General features: G+C 37.8%; 1 protein-coding gene across 3 annotated transcripts in view; it reads left to right on the forward strand.

Annotated features, from left to right (window-relative positions):
• Positions 1–12,646, forward strand: part of KIF5B (kinesin family member 5B) — a 47,753-nt gene that overhangs the window by 13,024 nt on the left and 22,083 nt on the right. For 2 of the 3 annotated variants that reach the window (XM_058436568.1, XM_058436567.1), the window contains exons 3-13: positions 2,995–3,068; positions 4,027–4,131; positions 4,638–4,686; positions 5,246–5,301; positions 5,859–5,946; positions 6,088–6,212; positions 7,801–7,905; positions 8,129–8,274; positions 8,954–9,102; positions 9,755–9,948; positions 11,026–11,094. In XM_058436568.1, coding sequence (XP_058292551.1) covers positions 2,995–3,068; positions 4,027–4,131; positions 4,638–4,686; positions 5,246–5,301; positions 5,859–5,946; positions 6,088–6,212; positions 7,801–7,905; positions 8,129–8,274; positions 8,954–9,102; positions 9,755–9,948; positions 11,026–11,094 — 1,160 coding nt within the window. Of the gene's footprint in view, positions 1–1,085; positions 1,104–2,994; positions 3,069–4,026; positions 4,132–4,637; positions 4,687–5,245; positions 5,302–5,858; positions 5,947–6,087; positions 6,213–7,800; positions 7,906–8,128; positions 8,275–8,953; positions 9,103–9,754; positions 9,949–11,025; positions 11,095–12,646 lie in introns of those variants that run through there. The other variant, XM_058436569.1, reaches the window with a different exon arrangement.

Raw genomic sequence — 12,646 nt, forward strand, 5'->3', positions numbered from 1 at the left:
GCGTCTCAGCTTCATCTTACTAGCTCTGGAGTTACAGGCAAGTTATTTAACCTCTCTGTGTCTCAGTTTTCTCATCTGTAAAATGGGACTAATAATAGTACAGTGCAGACTGGGCGCGGTGGCTCACACCTGTAATCCTAGCACTTTGGGAGGCGGAAGTGGGCGAATCTCCTGAGGTCAGGAGTTGAAGACCAGCCTGGCCAACGTGGTGAAACCCCGTCTCTACTAAAAATACAAAAATTAGCCGGGCGTGGTAGCACACGCCTGTAATCCCAGCTACTTGGAAGGCTGAGGCATGAGAATTGCTTGAACCTGGGAGGCGGAGGTTGCGGTGAGCCGAGGCTGTGCCACTGCACTCCAGCCTGGGTGACAGAGCAAGACTCTGTCTCAAAAACAAAAAGCAAATAGTACAGTGTATGGGGTTTTGTGATGATTAAATACAGTAATATATAAAAAATGGTTAGAACCCGAGTCATTGTAAGCTCTCAGATGTTAACAGTAACTTTATATGATGACTTCTAATTCTCAGAGCTTTTCCCTAAGTAGTCATTTTGCTGGGGAGGCTGAAGTTCGGGGAGATACAAAGTGACTTTCTAAAACGTGATGGGCTGTTAATCTCACTAGCTAAATATGTTTTTTTCTGTTGATAAAGTATGAAAGAAGTAATACTTGTTCAGAGTTGTCCACCTCTGTTTCTCACAGGAATGACAAAAGTATATTTAAAAGGGTGAGGGAGGCTTTAGAAAGATCCTGTACATTGGTGATGGTAATAAATATTCAGCAAGCATTTGCGTTCCTCTGGAGTGCCAGGCACTGTGTTAGGAGTTAAACACAGTCCTGACTTTGAGTTGACAGGCTGGTGAGTAAAGCAGACAAGTAAATTGACAGAATACTCATTGGTAAGTATTATGATTAAATGCAGATACTGTAAGAACACATAGGATGAGACTTTTACCCAGATATTTTGGGGGTGGGTTGTGGAATTGGGTTAGAGGAAGAGGTAAATGTGATACATGAAATAATTTTGCTTTCCTTCTCAAAAATGAAAAGATTTTGAAAGAAAGTTTCAAATGTTCGGAGTCTCTTAAAATCTTCCCAGGGAAGTAAGTAATGATGTCTTTTTTTCTCATTAATAAATGTTTCTGTAGGAAATTTGTTATCCAGTTAGTTGTGCCCAATGTTGGGGTTATTTTTTTCTTTTTAAAATAATGAATAAAAACAAGGATCGGCTTGCTTATTGGTTTACTTTTCACTGTTATATGCTGTTTCCAACGAGTCGTCTCTTTTTATTTTGGCTTCCTGTAGAATAGAATGTAATTTCATAGTACCTTTCTTGTCACCAAAAACAAACAACAAACAAAATCCTCAAAAGCCAGAAATCAAAGGATTGCCTTTTTTCCCCCTTTGACCTAATAAAGGAATATATTTAAATGGTAATGTCAGAGGCTAGAAAAAAATTTCATAGGAGGGTCAGGTGCAGGCGCTTACTTAGGCCTGTAATCTTAGCACTTTGTGAGGCTTGAGGCAGGAGGGTTGTTTGAGCCCAGGAGTTTGAGATCAGCCTGGGCAACATAGCAAGACCCTGTCTCTACAAAATTTTTTTTAGAATTAGCCAGGCCTGGTGGCATGTGCCTCTAGTCCTGGCTACTTGAAGCTGAAGCAGGCGGCTTACTACACCCAAGAGGTTGAGGCTGCAGTGACCAGTGAGCTATGATTGTGCCATTGCAGTCTGAACAGAGGGGAGACCCTGTCTCATAACATTTTTTTCATAGGAACTTCTTGGTAATTGATTTTGGGGTAGGACTGAGTGTTATACTTTGTGGGTAGGATAAAGAGGAAGGTCGGGGTTTGTGAGGATTAGCTACTAATTAACCATCAATCAGTCTTGTTTCTAAAATCTCATCTGTGTGTAAATTGGCAGAGAATTTTTTTCTTTTTGGTCACATAAAGCTTTGGAGTGTAGATGTGATGACATTTGAGATGTACACTGATAGAAGAGATTCTTTATTATAAGCAGTGGAATTTAAAATTTGTTTCTTAATTGACCACAGAAATAGCAGTCTGGGTCCGGAGAAAATTGCTTAGATGGGTCATCACTAAGAAAATTACTATTGTTGTATATTTCCTTTAATGTCTTTATAAATCCTTTGTGTACTAAACTTTGATGGAGTTTTTCATATTAGCATAAAGAAAATCTGAATCTTTCTTGCCACTCTTTCCACAAATAATTTTGGTATTTTTTTTGAGACAGAGTCTCACTCTGTCACCCAGGCTGGAGTGAATGGCTTGATCTCAGCTCACTGCAACCTCCTTCTCCTGGGTTCAAACGATTCTTGTGCCGTAGTCTCTCGAGTAGCTGAAATTACAGGCCACGTACCACCACGTCCAGCTAATTTTATTTTTTTTATTTTTTTTTATTTTGAGATGGTGTCTTACTCTGCCCAGACTGGAGTGCAGTGGCGTGATCTCGGCTCACTGCAACCCCCGCCTGCCCGGTTCAGGCAATTCTCCTGCCTCAGCCTCCTGAGTAGCCAGGACTACAGGCATGTGCCAGCAAGCCCAGCTAATTTTTTGTGTTTTTAGTAGAGACAGGGTTTCACCATGCTGACCAGGCTTGAACTCCTGACCTTGAGATCCGCCTGCCTTGGCCTCCCAAAGTGCTGGGATTATAGGAGTGAGCTACTGCACCCAGCCACTCCTACAAATATTTTATTATACGGAATTTAGTATGCAAGGGTTAGGAAGAGGGCGTGTGTGTGCACGTGTGTGTGTGCGTGTGTGTGTGCGTGCGTGTGTGTGTGTGTGTCTTTTAGGGTGTTTTATACCTCACTAAGAATAAACATCTGACATTTTCCTGTAACATTCTTTAAGTAATTTCTTTTTTTTTTTTTTTTTTTAACCTTTACCCTATCATCCTGTAGTTTAAGTAATTTCTTAGGAATCTTGCTTAAGGAAAAAATCCCCTGAATTATAAAATCTCTTATTTTCTCATAGATGTACTTGAAGGATATAATGGAACAATATTTGCATATGGACAAACATCCTCTGGGAAGACACACACAATGGAGGTAACATTTTATAATCTGTACTTAGATGTAGTTTGCAATACATACAGCATTCATTTATTATTTGTGATATTATTTCACCATGCATAAACATTTTAATTTACTCTTTATTGCCTTTTCTCATACAAATAATACACATGTAACATCATTATTGGAATCTAATCAGTTCCTGAGTTTAAATAGTAAGGGATATCTGCATTTGAGATTATATTTGAGATTGTTTTATCAGTTAGCATAACCATAAAATAATGAACATTTTAGACAAGAATTTTCTGTCACCCTGTTATATGGGAAATTTTGAATGCTTATGTGTTGTTGATTTTATTTAGTATAAATAACGTTTTCCTGTTCTCCTTGGCTCCTCCTGCCTCAAAATAACTGTCACTCTTCTCTGATAAGAATGTTGCCATAATTATCAGTGCTGCTGTTAATAATAGATGTGGACCCACTATAGCTTTGCTTCTAGAAAACAGCCTGTGATTTTCTGCCACTGCTAAAGAGCATCTGTTTTTATCATTTATTTGAGTGTACTATATTAAGTAAATGACTGCTTCTTTTAGTGTGATTCATATTACTGATTTTCATAAAGTCATAGAGAATAAGGACATCCTAGTATTTGCATGAATTTGCCTTGAAGTAGAAGGAACAATGTAGAATTATATGGAAAGAAACTAAAACCTTTTTAATTATGTTCATTTTATAATGAACATTTTACGAGCATGGATAATCTAAATCTAGTGATTAAATGAAGGGTTAAGATCTGTTGGTAACCCGTGTGGTTGATGTGCAATAATATGTGTATGTGTAATAGTTGAATTGGATTTTTTAGGTATTTACAGAGCCATTTCCACAAAAATACAGTTCCTGTCCTTTCTTGACTATAAGTTGTAGATTGAAACTCTTTGTTTTTACTTCATATTTTATAATTTATTTAAGAAGTCTAGTTTTGTTTTTTGTTTAGGGTAAACTTCATGATCCAGAAGGCATGGGAATTATTCCAAGAATAGTGCAAGATATTTTTAATTATATTTACTCCATGGATGAAAATTTGGAATTTCATATTAAGGTAAATTCCTTGAGGAACGATTATATTTTATTTTACAGCGAGAATAATGTAAAAAAATAGTAAATGTTAGTTTCTTTAAAGTAATTTTAAAAATTGTTTTTATGGAAAGGTATAGTTGAAAGATCATTCAGGTTAGTAAACTTGGATTTTTGTTCATCTGCCATTAGATGAACAGGAATGTTAACTAACGTAAATGATTAAGTCTTTAGCCTCCTCCATAAAATAAAGGAGGTTGCTTTACTGCGGAACTCTAAGGTTTCTACTACATAAAACTATTCTAACTCATTTTAGATGAAGATAATGTAATTTATGTCCAATGGGAAGACTGCTTAAATAACTAAGCTAATTTGGCTAATTTATGTCTTCCCATTAGAATATGAGCTATGGCTGGTATGTTGATAACTGTCTCTCTAGTCTAACAATGCCTAGCACTCAGACCTCGATACTAATATGCGAATAAGTTATATAATTTTAGTTGATTGATTTTTTTAAAATTTGCCCTTTAGGTTTCATATTTTGAAATATATTTGGATAAGATAAGGGACCTATTAGATGGTAAGTTAAATTCTTGCTAATCAGTTTTAAATAACATCTGTTAATTCCTTTTTAATAGTAGATGTGAGACTATTTCTTTGTAGCCTGTATGAAATTGTCTTAAGTTATTGGAAATAGACAAAATTTTTTTTCTTCTGAAGTTGTAGTTGAATACCTTTAAACAGAATAACTAGTTTAAAGTGGTGTTTATGGGTACTTCTTAGTAGTAACCAGAGCATTGGACTGGGAGTTACATGATCTGAGCCCTGAGTTCTAGTCTTCTGTCAACTGTCAATTAGATACATTGTCCTTAGGCAAATCATTGAACCACTCACGGTTAATGTTCTTGTTCATAAAATGTGGGTGGTAGGTTGGAATGGTCCTAAAATTCTATATTGTTGCATTGGTTTCTGTTTAGATCTCCTGCTATGTCTGTAAGGTCTGCTTTAGAGCAATGTTTTAATATTTTTTTAGAGTTCAACTATTGCTGTTAGGCTGCTCAGGGAAGCCTATCAGTTATTTCATATCCAGTGTTAAGAGTTTTAGGAGAATGTTGTTAACATTTGTTTTTCTTTTTCAGTTTCAAAGACCAACCTTTCAGTTCATGAAGACAAAAACCGAGTTCCCTATGTAAAGGTATTTATAGTATAGTTGTCTAGAAAAACCCTGTAATACTTTTTTTTTTTTTTTTAAGACAGAGTCTCACTCTGTTGCCCAGGCTGGAGTGCAGTGGTGCAATCTCAGCTCACTGCAACCTCTGCCTCCAGGGTTCAAGCAGTTCTCCTGCCTCAGGCTCCTGAGTAGCTGGGATTACAGGCATGTGCCACCACGCCCAGCTAATTTTTGTATTTTTAGTAGAGATGAGGTTTCACCATGTTGGCCAGGCTGGCCTCGAACTCCTGACCTCGTGATCTGCCCGCCTCTGCCTCCCAAAGTGCTGGGATTACAGGCATGAGCCAATTTATTTAATATATGGAGTCTCAGTCTGTTGCTCAGGCTGGAGTGCATGGCATGGTCTCAGCTCACTGCAACCTCTGCCTCCCAGGCTCAAGCGATTCTCCTGCCTCAGCCTCCCAAGTAGCTAGGATTACAGGCACCCGCCACTGTGCCCAGCCAATTTTTGTGTTTTTATTAGAGACAGGGTTTCATCATGTTGGCCAGACATTAACATATTTTAAAAAATTATTTCACAGGGGTGCACAGAGCGTTTTGTATGTAGTCCAGATGAAGTTATGGATACCATAGATGAAGGAAAATCCAACAGACATGTAGCAGTTACAAGTAAGTAGAAAATAACACTGGTTAGGATTTAAAGCCAGCTTAAAATATCCTTATCCAGGTGATTAATTATAAGATTGCTTCAGGGAAATTGTTAAGGGGAAATCATGTTTATTTATATTTGTTTGTGTAATTTCCTTGCAGATATGAATGAACATAGCTCTAGGAGTCACAGTATATTTCTTATTAACGTAAAACAAGAGAACACACAAACGGAACAAAAGCTGAGTGGGAAACTTTATCTGGTTGATTTAGCTGGTAGTGAAAAGGTAAAGTCTTCATGTATTTTGACAAATATTTAAGCATCTTTGTAAACTTTAGTTTGAGTTGGGAGTTACGCGGGATTCATTGTTGCATCTGACTTACCAAACTGGATTTGGTAACCTGAGATTTGTAACTGCTGATGCCAGTGCTTTATGATGACATCAACTGAATAATCAGTTCCAAGTTACTGTTGTTTGACCATACTCTAGTTCAACCCATAAGTGGTTTCTATGACTTAAGATATGTTCGTAGTGAGAACTTGTTCAGCATATGTTGTTATAAACTTTATTAGGTATCCCTTTTCTAATTTTTGATACGTATTTTGTCCATATTGGCAGTGAGGTCCCTATTAAAACTGGTAACTATCCATTAGTCTTTTCTGGTTTGGTTGGACATATTTCTTTCCTTTGGATGATTGTTTCATTATTACAATTCTATACAGTCTGATTCTAGTCTATCTCAAATTAAATGTAAATGTTATAATAGGGACTTCTGTGACCATTTTTGCTGTTGTGCTAATTTTGTTTCTTCTGCTTAGAATGATATATCTATTCCGTTATACTCTGAAGTCTTATACACATCTTTCAAAGATTATCTAATCTGAGAAATCTCCTAAGCTATTTCTTCAGCCAACATTGCTAATTTATTGTTCTGACCTATCTTTAACATAGATACTAGCTGGGCGTGGTGGCACATGCCCGTAATACCAGCTACTGGGGAGGCTGAGGCAGGAGAATTGGTTGAACCCAGGAGGCGGAGGTTGCAGTGAGCCGGGATCGAGCCACTGCACTCCAGCCTGAGTGACAGAGTGAGACTCAGTATCCAAAAGAAAAAACAAAAAAAAAAACCAAAAAAACCACAACATAGATATTTAGATATTTTATGTTTTTTTAAAAGAAGCAGGTTTGCTTATATAATGTGTTTAAACTCAGTCTCTGTTTTCTAACAGTTACAACATCAACATTATGCCTTAGCCAGTTTTAGAAGGTTCCTGTTTTCTTTTTTTTTTTGAGACGGAGTCTCGCTCTGTCGCCCAGGCTGGAGTGCAGTTGCGCAATCTCGGCTCACTGCAAGCTCCGCCTCCTGGGTTCACGCCATTCTCCTGCCTCAGCCTCTCCGAGTAGCTGGGACTACAGGCGCCCGCCACCACGCCCGGCTAGTTTTTTGTATTTTTAGTACAGACGGGGTTTCATCATGGTCTCGATCTCCTGACCTCGTGATCCGCCTGCCTCGGCTTCCCAAAGTGCTGGGATTACAAGCGTGAGCCACCGCGCCCGGCCAAGATTCCTGTTTTCTAATGTAGCAAAGGGGACTAACAGATTAATGAACTACAAATTTACATTTAAATTGGTTATTTTCAAGAGTACCTACAAACTACAGATAAAATTTGATGTCTCTCTAATCAAACTCTTAAGAGTAGTACTCAAGAAATGGTGGTACCTAAGAGTAAATGCTTGGCAAATAAGATCATGAAGCTTTTCATGTTCTTTTTTCTTTTTTGCTGGTTATTGATGACATATGAACATTTTAGAAAATTTAAAGAAAATTATAAACTTGTAATTTTGTTTCATTCTTTTGAAATCTTACGTATAGGTTAGTAAAACTGGAGCTGAAGGTGCTGTGCTGGATGAAGCTAAAAACATCAACAAGTCACTTTCTGCTCTTGGAAATGTCATTTCTGCTTTGGCTGAGGGTAGTGTGAGTATACATGTCTTCCATCTCCCTGTTACCTTATGGGGCATTATTTAAATATAGGTGTATATGTGTGCATGGCTGTGTATGTGTGAGAGAGAGAGAGATTGAGATTCAATGTGTTTGAATCAGTTATATGTAAGTTAGTTGTCTTTTGGGAGTTTATTTTATAATAACATTTTATTATACAGAAACCCACTGGTCTTGTTTTCTTTGTTTTTGTATGCAGACATATGTTCCATATAGAGATAGTAAAATGACAAGAATCCTTCAAGATTCATTAGGTGGCAACTGTAGAACCACTATTGTAATTTGCTGCTCTCCATCATCATACAATGAGTCTGAAACAAAATCTACACTCTTATTTGGCCAAAGGTTTGTTGTTAAGAAAGTACAAAACCTAAATTTAGATAGACCTTTTGTTTATAAAATGTAGGAAAATGTGAGCTGTTATTCCAACCTGTACATATTGTTTTGTGCTAGACACACTCAGTTTGAATTGATGACAGATAATACAAGGTGGGTCTGTTTTTTAGACTGCTTGGTTTAAGTTTTAGTACACATTAAAGTCAGATGTAATTTTAGTCAAATTTGTGTGACAAGCTGTAATTTGGTATTAAAATAAGCATTTGAATCAGATAATGAGGTCAAAGCCTGGCAAACATAATCCTCTGTGAGGCCTGTAGACATGCATGACAGGTTAATATAATCTATATGAGATGATTAGGAAAATCAGTAATGATGATTCCGTCTTTGACTTTCAACAGTAATTTCTTAATTCAGCCTTGCAAACAAATTGGAAAAATATAGGCCTTTGTCGTTTATTTTTAGTGGTTTGTTGATTTTTTTTTTTTTTAAGCTATTCACAGATTTTGGAGCAGACTCAAATTTACGTGGGTTGTAAATAACCTCATATGTTGCGGCTTTTAGTATTTAGTCTAAGAGATTACTGGACAAGAATAAGTTTCTTAGCCATATATACATATATTCCATATAGATAAAATTAAAAATAATTTCAGTCTCATCCTTTTTTTCCTCCAATTACATCTCTTAGGGCCAAAACAATTAAGAACACAGTTTGTGTCAATGTGGAGTTAACTGCAGAACAGTGGAAAAAGAAGTATGAAAAAGAAAAAGAAAAAAATAAGATCCTGCGGAACACTATTCAGTGGCTTGAAAATGAACTCAACAGATGGCGTAATGGTAATAACTTAAGAATTTGTCATCTTAAGTTTGTTAAATACAGATTTAGAGCATAGAAACGTAGAAATAGTTCAGCAAAATCAGTGACTAGATCAAGAAATTTAATAGACATCGAAATAATTTTTTAAAAATTAATAGAAATCCTGGAGCTGAAAAATAAAATGAGCAAAACGCAAGAGACCATCAGTAGTAGAATTAATTAAGCAGAAGAAAGAATCTGAACTTGAAGACAGATTATTTGAAAATAACACAGAGAAGAAAAAGTTGAAAAGAACGAGGCTAGGTGCAGTGGCTCATGCCTGTAATCCCAGCACTTTGAGAGGCCGAGGTGGGCAGATCCCTTGAGGTCAGGAGTTAGAGACCAGCCTGGCCAACATGTTGAAACCCCATCTCTACTGAAAATACCAAAATTAGCCTGGCATGGTGCTGAGCGCCTGTAATCCCAGCTAATCAGAAGTCTGAGGCAGTAGAATTGCTTGAACCCTGGAGGCAGAGGTTGCAGTGAGCCTAGATTGCACCACTGCACTCCAGCCAGGGTGACATATTGAGACTCTGTCTCAAAAAAAAAAAATTTTTTTTTCTTAAAGGAATGAAATTGAAATTAGCTTTAGACATGTCATTTTTTATTAACCACTTTATTGTCTTATTTTAGGGGAGACGGTGCCTATTGATGAACAGTTTGACAAAGAGAAAGCCAACTTGGAAGCTTTCACAGTGGATAAAGATATTACTATTACCAATGATAAACCAGCAACCACAATTGGAGTTATGGGAAATTTTACTGATGCTGAAAGAAGAAAGTGTGAAGAAGAAATTGCTAAATTATACAAACAGCTTGATGACAAGGTAGGTATTGTATTGTTTGATTTAGGTCTGTTCTATCTTAGGATACTATGGACATGGGTGTTTTTATTTTCTGACTTTTCTGATTTCAGTGCTGTGGGCACTTAGGATCTTTATACATCTTCCTTGATTTCTCTTAATCTTGTAAAAATTATTGTATTAACAAAATAAAAAGTCATAATTTCAATTTCTGTGTGGAAACTGTATGAGGGTGTATCTTTTTTTCCCCCTCTTTTTACGCTAAAAGAACTTTATAAGGCAGCAGTCCCCAACCTTTTTGGCACCAGGGACTAGTTTCAGGGAAGATAGTTTTTCCATGGATCAGGGTGGGGGAGATGGTTTTCGGATGAAACCTCCACCTTGGATTATCAGGCATTAGATTCTCATAAGGATCCTCTAACCTAGATCTTTTGCATGCACAGTTCATAATAGAGTTCGTGCTCTTAATGATATTCTAATGCCGCTGATCTGACAGAAGGCGGAGCTCAAGTGGTAATGCTTGCTGCTCACCTCCTGCTGTGCTTCCTGGTTCCTAACAGGCTTCCAGTATTGCTTTGTGGCCTGGGGGCTTGGGGACCCCTGTTCTAATGAAAATTTGGCATTGGGTCATTGGGAGCCTCAATTATACTAACTGTTAGAATCAGGGCTCTGAAGACTCCAATAAAAGATAATGTAAGAGATTAAGGGAAACACAATAGAGCGGAAATAATATCTTCCTGCTTTGCATATAGAGGTAATGTCAATAGTATGAATAATAGCAAATTAAGAATGTAATAAAATGGAAGGCAAGAACAAGAGCAGTAAAGAGATTAGAAGAAAATATTTTCTTAAGTTGATATTTTTAATGTATTTTAAGCAGAGATGGCAGGTTCGAAGTACATGACCATTATAAGTATTGATAATTGAAAGAAATTCCTTTTGTTTTGCTATTTTCTTAAAAGAGATTAAAATAAGCAATGTTGAATTTGGAGAAATGGTTTTGAAATATTTCTGGGGGAGTAGTAATCTTATAACCTGTATTGGGAAACAACTAGAACCAGGTTGTTAGCTACTGGTTAACTGGATACTTCAAAATTCTAGGATGAAGAAATTAACCAGCAAAGTCAACTGGTAGAGAAACTGAAGACGCAAATGTTGGATCAGGAGGAGGTGAGTTGAATACCTTTTATGTTGCTTCCAGAAAAGCTTTATAGTTTTGGTTTCTGAATCCCATTGACTTTGTCTTTAATAGTTGTATAATTTTGGGTATGACTCTCTTAGTGGGAATAAGAATGTCACATGGATAAAATGAATTTTTACTCATTCATCTTATCTACCCACATACAATTGTTGTTCATTTCTGCCATCTTTCTTTTCATCCTGGTTCTTGACATTGCTCTTCTTGTCACTTACTTTGGATCCTCATTTTATCTTCTCACCCAGCAGAGCAGGGGGATAATTGAAAAGCAGTCCTTTAAATTTTTTTGTGGGGGTAGTGGGCAGGGTGAAGACAAAGACTGCTTTGGTAAGAGATACTCTCCATCAGTGAACTTAATCCTGGTCAGATCATCTTTCAACTATAGCATTTCATATTTCAACTATAGCATCATTCCTCAAAGGGGCACTATTGACATTTTGCATTGGATAATTTATGTTATTCTGTCCTTTGCATTACAGGACATTAAACATTCCTGGTCCCTACTCCTAAATGCCGTTAGCATTCTACCCTATTATTAACACTCCCACAGATTTCCAGATATCCCTACAGGAGAGCCACTAATGTGGATGATTATGGTGTTCTCCTAACCAGTCTCTTGGCATCCCTGCAGTCCAGATTTTATGTGCTGATACCAGATTTTGTTTTTGTTTTTGAGACGAAGTCTCGCTCTTGTCCCCCAGGCTGGAGTGCAGTGGTGTGATCTCAGCTCACTGCAGCCTCCACCTCCCAAGTTCAAGCGATTCTCCTGCCTCAGCCTCCTGAGTAGCTGGGATTACAGGCGCCTGCCACCATGCCCAGCTAATTTTTGTATTTTTAGCAGAGATGGGGTTTCACCATGTTGGCCAGGCTGGTCTTGAACTCCTGACCTCAGGTGATCCACCCGCCTCAGCCTCCCAAAGTACTGTGATTACAGGCGTGAGCCACTGCACCTGGCTGATACCAGGTTTTTCTGCGGCATAGCACAAATGTCATCACTTGTTGCCCAAAGCAAATCTAAAAATTTTTTTTTTGAGTCGGAGTTTCACTGTTGTTGCCCAGGCTGGAGTGCTGTGGCACGATCGCGGCTCACTGCAACCTCTGCCTTCTGGTTTGAAGTGATTCTTCTGCCTCAGCCTCCCGAGTAGCTGGGATTACAGGCGCCCGCCACCGTGCCTTGCTTATTTTTTTGTATTTTTAGTAGAGATGGGGTTTCACCATGTTGGTCAGGCTGGTCTCAAACTCCTGACCTCGTGATCCGCCCGCCTTAGCCTGCCAAAATGCTGGGATTACAGGCGTGAGCCACCCCACCCGGCCCAAATCTAAATTTTTAAGCAACTCTCGTAGAATGCCATTTTCCTTTATTACATTAATTTGCATGTGACTGCAATCGATCTCTCCTAGCCAACTTCTCCATGAATGAATACCCTTTCCTGTATTACTAAGCACTTTATCTGTCCTGTCCCTCTCTTATGGTTCTGACCTTCTGTCTTGTATTGCGCTTATTCATGTGCCTATCTTCTCTTC

This window comes from Hylobates moloch, unplaced genomic scaffold, assembly GCF_009828535.3.
Source record: "Hylobates moloch isolate HMO894 unplaced genomic scaffold, HMol_V3 SCAFFOLD_3, whole genome shotgun sequence".
NCBI classification, from domain to species: domain Eukaryota; kingdom Metazoa; phylum Chordata; class Mammalia; order Primates; family Hylobatidae; genus Hylobates; species Hylobates moloch.